The sequence below is a fragment of the Kryptolebias marmoratus genome, linkage group LG11, assembly GCF_001649575.2.
Source record: "Kryptolebias marmoratus isolate JLee-2015 linkage group LG11, ASM164957v2, whole genome shotgun sequence".
Taxonomy (NCBI): domain Eukaryota; kingdom Metazoa; phylum Chordata; class Actinopteri; order Cyprinodontiformes; family Rivulidae; genus Kryptolebias; species Kryptolebias marmoratus.
The window spans coordinates 2445110-2458938 of record NC_051440.1 but is presented as its reverse complement, the minus strand read 5'-3'; the positions used below and the strand labels follow the sequence as shown (position 1 = coordinate 2458938).

General features: G+C 39.4%; 1 protein-coding gene across 1 annotated transcript in view; it reads left to right on the top strand.

Annotated features, from left to right (window-relative positions):
• ankrd27 (ankyrin repeat domain 27 (VPS9 domain)) overlaps positions 1 to 13829 on the top strand; it is a 37775-nt gene that overhangs the window by 4558 nt on the left and 19388 nt on the right. Inside the window, exons 2-9 of the mRNA XM_017440373.3 lie at positions 4743 to 4865; positions 5628 to 5738; positions 7214 to 7522; positions 7646 to 7705; positions 8305 to 8358; positions 10064 to 10129; positions 12240 to 12316; positions 12709 to 12830. Of these exons, the coding sequence (XP_017295862.1) occupies positions 4764 to 4865; positions 5628 to 5738; positions 7214 to 7522; positions 7646 to 7705; positions 8305 to 8358; positions 10064 to 10129; positions 12240 to 12316; positions 12709 to 12830 (901 nt within the window). The 5' untranslated portion in view covers positions 4743 to 4763. The remainder of the gene's footprint in view (positions 1 to 4742; positions 4866 to 5627; positions 5739 to 7213; positions 7523 to 7645; positions 7706 to 8304; positions 8359 to 10063; positions 10130 to 12239; positions 12317 to 12708; positions 12831 to 13829) is intronic.

The following is a 13829-nucleotide window of genomic DNA, read 5'->3' as shown; positions in this document are numbered from 1 at the left end:
GGAGGAGTTTAAGTATCTCGGGGTCTTGTTCACGAATGAGGGAAAAATGGAGCGGGAGATCGACAGGCGGATTGGTGCAGCGTCTGCAGTGAAGCAGGCGCTGTACCGGTCTGTCGTGGTGAAGAGAGAGCTGAGTCAAAAAGCAAAGGTCTCGATTTACCGGTCGATCTACGTTCCTACCCTCATCTATGGTCACGAGCTTTAAGTAGTGACCAAAAGAACGAGATCGCGAATACAAGCGGCTGAAATGAGTTTCCTCCACAGGGTGTCTGGGCTCTCCCTTAGAGATAGGATGAGAAGCTCGGTCATCCAGGAGGGACTCAGAGTATGGAAGAACACAGTCAGGGGGTGGCACAGTGGTGCAGTGGTTAGAGCTGTCACCTCCCAGCAAGAAGGTTGCAGGTTTGCTTCCAGGTTTTTTTGGGTGGAGTTTACATGTTCTCCCTGTGCTCATGTGGGTTTACTGCAGGTACTCCGGGTTCCTCCCAAAGACCAAAGACATGCATGTTAGGTTCATTGGTAACTGAATTATCCCTAGGCGTGAGTGAGAGCATGAATGATTGTTTGTCTCGTTTGTTTTCAAGTATGGTGGACTTGTGACCTGTCCAGGGCGTGTGTCCCCCCCCTCCCAGTTTAGTTTCTGTAAAACTGTCTGTCTGAGGAAGTCACGGGGTTGGATCAGATCTTCAGTTTAATCCAGATCATGCATGAAGAGGCAGGCCTCTCTCTGAACAAGAATAGACTTGGACCAGCAGCTGTCTGCCTCAAGTAGCAGGGAAAACTAACATCTGGACATTTATTATTACGATGGTGTTTGGGTCCGGCCTGTAGGAGCTGATTTGGTGTGATTCACCATGGTGTGTGTGTTATCGGTGCACACACAGGTGATGCTGAAGGGCATCTAATTATGTTTGGGATGGAGTATGATTATTCCTGTTTGTTCTTTACGTGACTAACATCTGTATAAATTAGTCCAGTCTTTGCACATTAATATCATTGTGTTTACAAAGCCTTTTAAAAAATGCATTTTAAAATCTTTAGATTGATCCCCTGTCCCTTTAGAAGTCAACACTGACGTCTTTGAACTGCAGTCAGAAGTAAAAGAGTTTGAAACATTTTGATTGGAGATAAATATGTGTTGAGCTTAAATCTTGTCCGGTTGTTGAACTCGGGTCAGAAAACAACAGTCGACACCAGGATCAGTCTCAGTAAGGATCAGCTGGATTCATATCAAGCAATACTTTTTAAGTTTGTGTCCATTTTTGGACCGAACACCGAGCATATATAACACCGACACTCTTCATTGGCTTCATGTTTTTAAAATGTACATGGTAAGCACTGGAATGGAGAGAAAATTTTTAGATAATGAGAGCAGTTGTTCTTTTTCCCTCTTTACTACAAACAAGCTGTTCTCTCTTTAAAGCTTTTTTTTTTGCCTCAGTCCACTGACCTCTGACAAATGATTAATTTATTTTCTTGAGATAAATCAAGTTAGTTTATCATTTTAGATATTTTTAACTCTTTTGCTCTGATCTACTTATTAAGGAAAGCTTAAGCTGAACAGGGTCAAGCCACTTGAACCTACGGTGGCCAACAGGCGCAAACGCTCTGCAAACACATGATGGATGCAAACTCCAAAACACACAAACATAGAAAAACAAGTGCAACAGAAAAACACTACGATCATAGAAAACAGACAGAAGTAAAAACATAGCCAATAAAACAAATGCAAAAAAGAAAATTGCTGCAAGTACAAAAAACACTAAAAACTCTGAAAACACCAGCAAGTTAAAAAAAAAAAAAGCTGCAAACTCAGTTCACAAAATGGAAGTGCATCAGACCACTCGGGGGACTCGAGGTTGGATATTCGAGCTCGGTGAATTCAGCGGTGTCTTCCTGCCATTTGACCTGGTGCTGACAGTGAGATGTCAGTCAGCCCACAGAACCATCAACAAATTACTGAACCAATGACACTTGAAAAACAAATATTAAATTGCCTCTATTTAATGTGAACTTCAGACCAGAGACACCACACCGGTTGCCAACTTAGCGACTTTTCACACTCTACCGACTATTTAAAAAAACATGAACAACAACAAAAATCGATTAAAATAAATCTAACTAGTTTTTCTGATTTTACCGTGGACTTCTGAAGACAGCCCTAAAAGCACGTATTGTTCTTTCTAATGAGTAGGTGATGCTGCAGGTCCTGCCCGGTCCCAAAGCCCTGACAGGCATCTCAGTAATCCCGCAGTGTCCCTCCAGCTGCAGTCAGAACAAGAGATCCCCCCCCCACATGCTTCTTCGCACATCAGTGGCTTCAGCTTCGCACATCCTGATTGATGGCTGTATGTAACATTATCTATGTCTAAATTAACTCAGAGTTTCTCTTTTTCGGCACCTTTGTTGGTCCCAGATGCTGTGGGAGGACGGAGCTGCCTGTCAGGGCTTTGGGACGGGGGTTCTGCTGCTCATTGGAAAGGACGATATTTGCTTTCACAGCAGTCTCCAAAAGTCCACAATAAAGCCAAAAAAAGAGTTGTTAGATTTAGTGACTAGAGTTTTCTGAAAACTCACTAAAAAATAACAACAAAGTCACTAAGTTGGCCTCACTGATTGGAGCCATGAAATGAATAAATACACAGTGAAATAATTGTTTTAGTTTCTTTCCACTGACTCCCTAAATGACCAGTGAAGAAAAATAAATAATATATTTTTTTAAACGAATAACCCTAAGGAGAATTTAAAATCTTGCTTCTAATAGAAAGTTTTTAACAAATACTTTGTAAATTCATCGATAACAGTGGCCACTTCATTAGGTACACCTTGCTGATTCTGGGCTTGACCAGCTTTTGCCTTCAGAACTACCTTAGGTTTTCATGTCATAGATTTAACAAGTTGTTGGAAACTGTTCTCAGAGATGTTGGTCCATATTGGCATGTTAGCATCATGCAGTTGCTGCAGATTTATCAGCTACATGTCTATGATGTGAATCTCCCATTCCACCACCTCTCAAAGGCGATCATTTGGACTTAGATCTGCTGACTGTGGAGGCCACTGAAGTTCAGTGAATCCAGACCCATCAGACCAGGCAATGCTTTTCCAATCTCTTATTGTCCATTGTTGGTGAGCCTGTTCTTGGCTGATAGGAGTGGCTCCTGGTGTGATCTTCTGCTGCAGGTCATCTGCATCAAGGTTAGACATGTTGTCTGTTCAGAGATGGATTTCTGCAAACCTGTTTGGAACAAGTGGTCATTTGAGCTACTGTTGACTTTCTGTCACCTCTGACATTAACAAGTCTTTTATGTCCACATAATTGCTGCTGACAGGATATTTTCACTTTTTTGGACCATTCTCTGTAAACCCTAGAGATGGTTGTGTGTAAAAATCCCAGTAGATCATTAGCTTCTGAAATACTCACAGCAGCTCGTTTGGCACCAACAACCACGCCACATTCAAAATCACTTAGTCCCATTTCTTCCCCATTCTGATGCCCAGTTTGAACTTCAGGAAGTCGTCTTCATTACATCTACATGCCAGAGAGCAATGAGCTGCTGCCATGTGATTGGCTGATCAGCCATTTGTGATACAAGCAATTGAACGAATGTATCTAATAAAGTGGCCTGTGAGTGTATGTTTATATGTGTATGTATGTGTACATACACACACCCTTTGGTCACAGTCACATTGTTTTCAGGGGTACCATCATTTCTGTCCAGACCTGTTTCATAAGTTTTATTCATTTTTTTAAATTCTGTTGAAGCATGGTTGAAAAGCAATGTCTGACTTTCATTTGTTCATTTTCATAGAATTTTTATTTATTCTTACTTTTGTCAGATTATAGTTGTTTCTGTGACCATTGTGGGTTTTAATTTCATTAAACGAGGGGTGCCAACAATTTTGGCCACGTGTGTATATCTGTTTATTTGTGTGTGTGTGCATATATTAAGATGGATGCCTGTCAGTGTTGCCAGATATACAATCATTATTGCATAATACATTAGTTTTAGGGTCTATACATATACAATCAGTAATTTTTTGAAAATACAACAGATTTGGCATTTCTGTGCACCAAAATTTTTTTCACTAACAAATTATCAGAAAGTCTGATCCGACCAGCCACACTGTGCTTGTCAGTCACTACACAAACACTTTTTCCTCCCCTCCCCCTTCCCCATTTGTAACAAAACAATAGTTTTGTAAACTATTGTCTAAGAAAAAAACTGTTCTCCATTTGCTAATGGTTTCCTAACCAGGAACTAAGCTCGAGTTTCTGAAGCCATGAACGAGGCATTTTTAAAGATGAGACTCAGAATACAAGGTATTGTCTCATTCACCATTAGTTCATGGTTAGTTCATCATTTATAACACACTTATCTTTAAGTGCTGTCTCTTTATTTTATATATATATATATATATATATAAAGCATTAGCTGAATCATATTTGCACACATGCTTTTTTTTTTTTAAAGTAAAAAAATAAATGATGCATGTTTAGAACTTGAACTTGAACGCCACACTCTGTTTTTTGAATTGATAATCCTCCTCTGATGAGAAGCAAAACATCTTCAGCTACAGAATGGAAGTGCAGTTGTTTTCTGTTTTTTAAACTTTTTTTAAAATGTGATCCCAGAACTCCAGAAGTTTGTTTCAGATGTTTTGGATCGATGTCCCCAGCTCACTTTGTGAAGTTTGGTTCACTCATGTTAACCCTCAGTCTGCAACGCTGATTTGTTCTGCAGAATCCAAACGTCCAGCTCCTTATGGCTGTGTATGATGAGAACATCCTGAGGAATCCTTTCTACTTGGCCCTGGACAAACAGAGACCGGACCTCTGCAGCCGAGCGGCAGAGCTCCAGGGCGTTGTGAGTCATATGTCTGTTCTGCCTTTTAGGGTTCCTACACTTGACTTCTTGTTAAGAACCAGGCTGCATAGTTGTGTGATAAAACAATTCTTTGTCTCTGTCCTGATGAAAGAGTTGTGGGATGAGCAGGCTTACATTTAGGCACATGCTTCATTCTTTAAAAAGAAGAATTAATCAAAAATCTTATTACAGTATTATAACTCTAACCAATACTTTCTTTATCATCCAGTTATTGTATTAAAATTTACTAAAATTTTCATTTTTTTTTACTTTCTGGTTGTTGTAACTTTCATAAGATGGAGTCGTTGTACATACAGTATCAGTAATAAAATAAATTAGCAGCTTCATCCTCAGACTTTTTGAATTGATTGTGATCTTCTGCCAAGCCACTGGCCTTAAGGAATGAGCTGCAGCTGACTGGACTTAAAAAGAACATTGAATTTAATTCATTTCACCCTATACAGCACCAATTCATACCAAAAGACATCTCAGGGCACTATACAGAAAAAAAACAAGTTTTAATTTTAAATCTAGTTCAGTTCAAAACAAATACAGTACATTCACATTCAGTGTATGACATAGTGCTTGTTATTTAAAGGTTGTGTAAGGAAACCAACTGATCTGTTTAGAGTGAGTTGGTATCCAATGTTCTTGTTGGTCTCTGTGATTTGTTTGTATTAGGATAGATTAAATATCTGTTGTGTGATGAATACATTCAATGGAACTTCTGATTTTCTGTTTTGTTTGGTGTAAAACCTGCAGGTTCTGGTTCCTTGTTGTGGAAGTTTGACCGTCAGCAGCTTCTCAGACTTACACTTCGACAGCTACGTCCTACAGCCTGCGGAGGATGGATACAAGACTCTGGATGGAAAGGTTGGTCCTCTGTTTTTATCTGCTGCCTCTCTCCATCAGGAGTACCTTTGTACTTACTGGCTTTTAATACAGAATGAGAGTTGGCATTTTATCATCATTTTTAATAGTTTTATTTTGTCTTATTATAGTGTAATAGTTTTAACTTTTGTTTGTTTTTTATGCTTTCTTGTTTGGTATCATCTTTTTACTGTTCACTGTCTTTGTGTGCAACACTTTAGCTTTGTTTTAAATATGCTATATAAATAAATTTATTAGTATTTTATTCATATTAGAGGTAATAAACAACAGACCGTTGATAAATATCAGTGTTTCTATAAATGTCTTACTGTTCAGTCTCTCCAGGAAGCTGCACCATTGGAATCACAACTATTAATACAAATTCTACCAGTCCCCCACTCAGACTCGCAATTTTGACCGATCAGAGGTGTGATCGTCTGAGTGGATGTGTGCGCGAGGAATTCCCTCTCTCCTTTAAAGTTTTGCTCTGGGTCCAAATGTGGAGCTGGCAGGACTCCTGTCACCATCTTCAGGCTTGAGCTTAACAGTCCATTAATATTTGTTTCTGTCTGCGCTTCAACATGTCATGAAATATAGTCATACCATTGTCATCAGAATTATGCACCGTGAGGCAGCAGTTTTGTTTGTGTGATGATGTGCACAGAAGCTTTGCACTTTTTCATAAGCCTGCCCTAAGTATTATGTTATGGCGCCATTGTCCATCTGTCCATCTGTCCATTCGTCTGTGGACAGTTTCTTGTCTGAGCTCTAAATTGATAACCCTTGAACATAGAAATGTCAAACTGCACCACCTCACAAAGCATGGATTATCCTCATTGATTTCAAGGTTCTGGTCAAAGGTCAATGTCACAGCTGACCTCTATCTGTCCGTGCTCAAACTCTGTAACAGTGTAAGGTCAGAATGTCAAACTGCACAGCTGGACAACTCATGGGTTACGGTGCGGCTGTTCTTATATTTAGGTCAATTCAACAGGTTCTCACTGACCTTGGTCCAGATGCCAGGTTTAAATGAAAGTGATGACGAAGGAGAAAGTAATGAGTGAGGAAAATGTGGGTTTGTCACAATTGATATTGATATTGCAATATTAAACCATAATATACCGCATTGCAAGTTTTTCTAATTTTGTACAGACCTATTATAGTTGCACATTTTTGAAAGGATCGGGCTGTTCAATAGCAATCATAGAGCTCCAGTTTTAAGGCTAAGGCTGATTGTAGCACCTACTCATCAACCTTTTCAAACTCTTATTAAAAACCCATATATTATGCAGTTGATTCTGTCTCCTAAGATGTTTTCAGTGGCATGCTGTGAGCTTGTTGTTCAAACTAAGATCTATTCCAAAGGGTCAAAGAATTATCAACAAAAACTGAACTGTTTCTTTTATTTATCTATTTTTTATTTGCCAAGACATTTGTCATATATTCCAACTTGGATTTGCTTCTGTTTTGTACAACAGGAAGTTAAGATCCAAGACCGGCAGCTCTTGCTGGGATCTGGCTTTCCAGCTCCATCAGTGATCCCCATCTTGTTTGAGGAAACTTTCTACAACGACCAGGAGCAGCGGTACAGCATTCTGTGCATCTCCAGGCCTCTGGAGTTGGAACCGAGCCTGTCAGAGGTCAGTCCGCTTCCTACTTACTGCCTGAGGAGTGTGGAGGATGTGGTGGAGTTCCTGGGTCGTCCTGCCCAGAAACTGGACAAGTTCATCCACAGCTTCTGTGAAGCTTTCAAGGAACAGGAGAGGAAGGGACTTCGTCACCACATAGTATGAAAAACTAAAGTCTAACAGTTCAAAGTTTCTTGTGTCGTCCATCCTTTGGTTTCTCAGCAAATGGGGAAAGTAATAAAGATTTAATACCAATATTGTCTCCATATTTTTATTTTTTAGGACTCTGTGAATGGTCTTTACACTAAATGTCTTCAATGTCTGCTGAGAGATTCTCGCCTGGTGAGTATACTCCAGCCTGGTGGAGGAGCTGTCAGTCTGCCTCTCTGCTGTAGATCACATTGCTGTTACAGTGTTTGATTAGGAAATATAGTGTAAAGTAGGGTTGAAAAAATTCATTGAGTATCTCAAACAACTTGATAACAAAAAAATCCTAAAACAAAGCCTCTTTGATTTAATCCAGTTTACAGATAAAGTTGGATTCAGAATGCTGCATCTGTTGGTTGGTCTCTTACAAGGACTGGTGTTTTCATCAAATACACATCAGTCTAAATTGTTTAAAGGTGTTTTATTTGTTTTTTTTTTTACTTATCATTCCTTTAATTCCAGAAACACCAAACCATGTGGGTAGTACCTCTGGGAGTAACAGTTGCAATGAAACGTTCACCCAGACTTTTAAAAATTATTTCAGTGTATTACTACTTTGTACATGTGCAAAACATACTGACAACCTCTGCGCTATTAAAGTCTAGCACCCTCGTGGGCAAGACCCCTAAGTAGGTAATGGTGGCAGGTGATATGCATTCCTTCAAGAAATTATTGTTTTTAATGACATTAGGAGGAGAAGTTTTATCTTTACATTTCTCTGCATGTATTTACAGAAACTTGTGGCAAGGCAGGAGCTTCAGATGACTCTTCTCAAACAGGCAGTGGAGGTATCTTCTTTTAAATCAACTTTTTTCTCCAGTTCCAGTAAAGAACCACATCTATAAGTTTAAGTACAGTATGTTTCCCTGCCCCTACTGACTTACCCCACTTCTTCATGAATACAATACCTATGAAAAGTATTCACCCCCTTGATGTTTTTTATTGCTATTATAAATCAACCATGGTCAATATAAATTGGCCTTCCTCACAAAGAATTTTCAAAAAACCTTAAATGTCAAAGTGAAATCAAGTAAGACTAATTAAATAAAAATATGTGATGTAAAATAAGTGACTGTTTAAACATTTACCCCGACTGTCCTAATTCAACTCAGAGAAAAGATGATTGAAAAGTACAAGTCCGGGAATGGATACAAAATGATTCCCAAGGCCCTAAACAACCCCAGGAGTTCTGTTAAACCCATCATCAAGAAATGAAGGAATATGGGACGTGTAAATCTACCAAGAGCAGGCCATCCTCACAAACTGACTGAGCGTGAAGAAGGAGAACCTGGGAGCTCTCTGAAGGAGATCCAAGCTGTAGCAGGTGAGATGGGAGAGACTGAGCTACAACAGTTGCTGTCCAGGTTCTTCACCAGTCTGAGCTTTATGGGAGAGTGACAAAGAGAAAGACCGTGTTGAAGAAAACCATGATAAATCTTGTCTAGAGTTTGCCAAACACCATGTGGAAGACTCCACGGTCAAGTGTTTCTTAGCAGTCGGCCCTGAAAAGCTTGTAAAGATCAAGGCTAAAATAAAGGCTGCACAATATAGGGAAATCCTGGATTTATTAACCTTTATTTAACTAGGCAAGTCCCACTGAGTTCACAGATCTATTTCTCAAGGGAGGCCTGGGCCTGAAGGCAGCCTAACATGTATGTTTTTAGGCTGCTGGAGGAAACCCACACAAACACAAGGAGAACTCAGAAAGACTCCAACTCGGGGTTTGAACCCAGGACCTTCTGGCTGTGAGGCAACAGTTGTAACCACTAAGCTGTCGTGTTGCCAGCAACAGCTACAGTCGGCTAACCCCAACTACTACACTCCCGATGCTGTCTGCAAAAGAACTGTGATGTATATTCAGTCTCTCCCATCTCACTTGCTGAAGCTTTAACTCCTTCAGAGTGCCCACAGGTGTATTTGTGATCTCTCTTTATTCTCCTTCACTCTCACTGAGAGTCTGAGAGTGTCCCCGCTCTTGGTAAATTTACACATATCCCATATTCCTTTTCAAAACTGTTTTGAAATGGTTTTATATGTGTGTGTGTGTGTGTGTATTTATTTATTTCAAAAAGGCAAATTTATTGATGTGTGACAACAATAAAAGGGTGAAACATCCAAGATGATGAATATCTATGGATGTGATCAAGCAATCACAGAACAGTACTCAAGTTTGCTATATTTTGACTAATTTTAGGCTGTATTGTACTTGCGAGTTCTACCTTAAAACTGATATTTCAAGTATATTTTTGTAGGTTAAGAAAGCTAAGCAGTCATTGCTCCTTACATCAAGTTTTGTATTGTGCGCCTAAAAAGCACTTTGTTTAAAAATGTTAAAAGAAGGACTTATTTGTGGACAGTGTTGTCTTCTGTTGTCACTGAATATGTATGTACATAAATTAGAATGTAATGAATTTGTGTAGAGATTTTTCCTTTGATCTTGGTCTGTTTTTCTACATTGTTTGTTTTTTTTATGTTTTTTTTTTCTCATTTTAGATCTACGTTCATCATGGTATCCATGATTTAATCTTTAACGTTGTGGGAACTCTTGAAGCCAGCCACGTAAGTCTGAGCTCTCATTGCCTATCTACACAAACCCAGAAGGTCCTGCTCTCATGTACATAACTGCATGTGCAGAAACTTTATTAAGCTGTTAGAAATCCTCCCTGACCCTCTTCCATCCATATTGTTTTTGTGTTCTTCTGCTAATCAAACCAACAGTTTTACTGATAAATGTTTTTAACAGTGATCTAAAAATGTCCAATTTAGTTGTTTCTTGCTCAGAAGGTGGTGTAAACCTGGGCTTATTTAAATAAAAGATGACCAACCTGAACCAAACATGGTTAAATGTCAGCTCCAGACTTCAAGCCATCAGAGTTTTTCTTCAGACCAAACATTTCCTGGGATTTATTTCTGACAAGAACACTGATTGTTTTTTTTTCCTAAAACTTTACAACCAATGGGATACAACTAATACAGCACAATAATAAATACAGTGTTGATGCTGTTTTCAAAAAGAAAAACATTTATTAAAAGCTGAGCATTCCTTGAAGGAATGCTTTTCGCCCACCTCCATTCATGCCAGTGTTTTACATTAAAATCATGTTATGATGGACTTGTAGCTGTTTTGGTCAAACCTTGAAAATAACTAGATGTGTAGTCCTCAGAGCAGTGCCATTTTTATTTCTAGGAAAAGTGGTGGAGCACAATATACCTTACTCTTTTCTTTTGACTTCTAACATGTCCAACACAAACAAACATACAAAAATGTGTTTCTATGTGTCAGAATCAGAGACTGAGGAGGACAGGGCTATGATTGAGTAGACAGCTCTACTCTTTACATGCCCGTAACAGCCTTGCATTAGGAACTCAGCATCACACCTCGGATCACTCCAGTAGTGACCATGACAGCATTACAGAGGCGGTAACAATAAACAGACACATCAACAGCCTCACATCTACCTGCTGTGGAAGGCTCACAGAGAAAACCGAGACCGGAGTTCAATCCAACAAACTGATCAGTGTCAATCCTCCACAGGGTTCAGCTTTAAACACCACTCAGATCACTCTAACAGCATCGTATGGACAGGTCTGCTCCTGGGTGCTTCGTGCTTTTTGTGACGTCATACCTCAACATCACCATTTCATACCCATGTACACTTCACGAAGGATTGGATTTAATAAATATGATGTTTCACTTGTCATTAAATCTTGCAGATCGTGAATCAGCTGGTTTTTGATTAATGACATGACCAGTGTGCTGAGCTGTGACTGTCCCTGGTATTCCAACAAAAGATTTTAATCCTCTAAAAAGACATGAAAAACCAAAGAGGCTTTGTTTAGCTTGCTGACCATTACCAACATTATCTTATTGAACCACACCACATTAGAGCCATGGTTTATTTTCCAGATAGTGCTTTTTTGAGTTTCTTCTCCAGGATTAGCTTCAAATCCACTTAATGTTTCGTCTCAGAGCGTGGCTCTGAGACTGACCAACTGACTTAAGTGTCAGATAACCGGTCAGTTCTCGAAATATGAAATGATGTTTTAGTAGGGCAAGGTGAAGTTTGCCCCATTGCACAGAAATTATTACTACTGACAAATAATAGGAAACACTATGAGCATTAACATTTGTAGTTCCCTTTCAGTCGATTCACTCGGTACAACACCGCCGCAGAGTGTGTTGGGAATGACTCTCAGCTACTATCATAACAGATATTGAGCTAAAATTAGATGTGGTAGTAGCTGAGTCTTTCCTGACACAGACTGAGTCTGACATGTAATTTCACATGAGATTGTGCATAATGTTATTTTCAGCATGTGACCAGAATGACTACAATGCCATCATTGCTCAACATAAAAACTTCTTAGTTGAAAACTCTGGCATGAAAGGTGGTGGGTGGTACGCATTCCTTCAAAGAATGCTAGGCCTTTTGATTTAAAAAAAATAGATGTTTATGAAGTCAGAGCATTCATCTTTTAATCAAGACAATATATTTTACACAAATTAAAGCACATGAGGTTAAACAACTGGACTCCTCCAGGAGTGGTCTCTACATATTTTTTTTCCTGATCATAAAAACAAGAGAAAGATGCAGTGACTCCTGCACTACAGTACTTGTGAGCAACATGTTCACTAAAACAACATGCATCTTCTGCTGCTCATCAACAGGATGCTGCCTTCAATAAAACCACCAGGAGTCTGCAGGATCTGCAGCAGAAGGAGCTCGGTGTCGAACCAGAGTTCAGGTCAGTTCATCATCATCATCATCATCATCCTCTTAGAACAAAACAACCTCAAACTAAAACAATATTAAACATAACTAAATATTCCACAGCATTTCTGACATGGTAACGGTTTTATTTTTTTAATATGGTAACTTTGACAAGATTACCTGATGGGACAAGCCTTGGTGCTGATTAATTAGATTTGTAATGTCTCTGACAAACTTTACTTTTAGTCTCATCTTCTGTGGATTAGCTTCAGCACAGATATCAGCCTGATTTGATTCTTGCAGGATCCCTTCACAGATAGGCCTTCATGTTGTAAACTTGCTCTTCAGATTTCAAGAGGTTTTATTTTCTTTGCTTTCTGGTTTGTGACTGAGGTGTCCTTTATGCGGCTCTCTGTTTATCTGTAGTATGAACTTGTCTCGGGCAAAGAGGGAGCTGAGTCAGCTCAACCAGAAGACGTCACCTCTTCTCAAACTGCTCTGCCTGCGCAGAGTTGTCCTGACCGCCACCCAGACCACCAGACGCACAGGTAAATACCCAGGTTCTAATCTCTACATGAGGAGAAGCAAAACACTGAAAGAACTCAAACTGTATTAAAAGATAGAGACAGAACACTAACTAAAAATCCAGAAAAAAAACATTGATAGAAAAGTTACAGATTGATTGTCATGTCATTGAGTGAAATAAGTATTTGATCTCCAACAAACCGCACAGAATCCTGGCTCCCACAGATTGGTTACATGCTCATGTGGTACACAGATAATAATCAATCAATCGGCCCCTCCAGATCACAGCTCGTTATGTTCATAAAGCCCACATGTCCACAGAATCAGTTCGTTCCATTCCAGCCTCTCAACCAGATCAGACCAAAGACTTTAGGGACCAGATAATAAATCTGTGCAAGGCTGGAATGGACGACAAGACCATTAGCAAATAGCTTTTTGAGAAGGTCACAACTTTTGGAGCCATAACTCAGAAACTGATGAAATATAAAATGACCATCAATCACCCTCAGTCTGGAGCTCCATGCAGGATCTTTTATACACTCCTGATCAAAATCTTAAGACCAGTCAAAAAATTGCAAGAATTTGCATTTTGCACTCTTGGATCTTAAGAAGGTTCTAAGTAGAGCTTCACAATGTTAAAAAAAGAAATCAGTGCAAGAGACAAAAACTTTTGAGCAGGGAATTAATTGAAAACTTCATTTACACTCAAACATGATTTTTTCAGGTGATCAAAAGTTTAAGACCATAGCTCAAAAAACCCCGAAAACCCCCAAAACAGAAATCAAAGTGTCAAAAAGAAGGACTCAGTAATGAGTAGCTCCACCGTTCTTGTTGATTACTTCAAACAATCGTTTAGGCATGCTTGATGCCAGTCTTTCCAGGAGGCTAGTGGGAACGTTGCTCCAAGTGTTGAAGATGGCTTCACGAAGGGCATCCACTGTCTGGAACTGATGTCCATTTTTGTAAACTTCCCTTGCCATCCATCCCCAAATGTTCTCAATTGGGTTTAGATCCGGGGAACA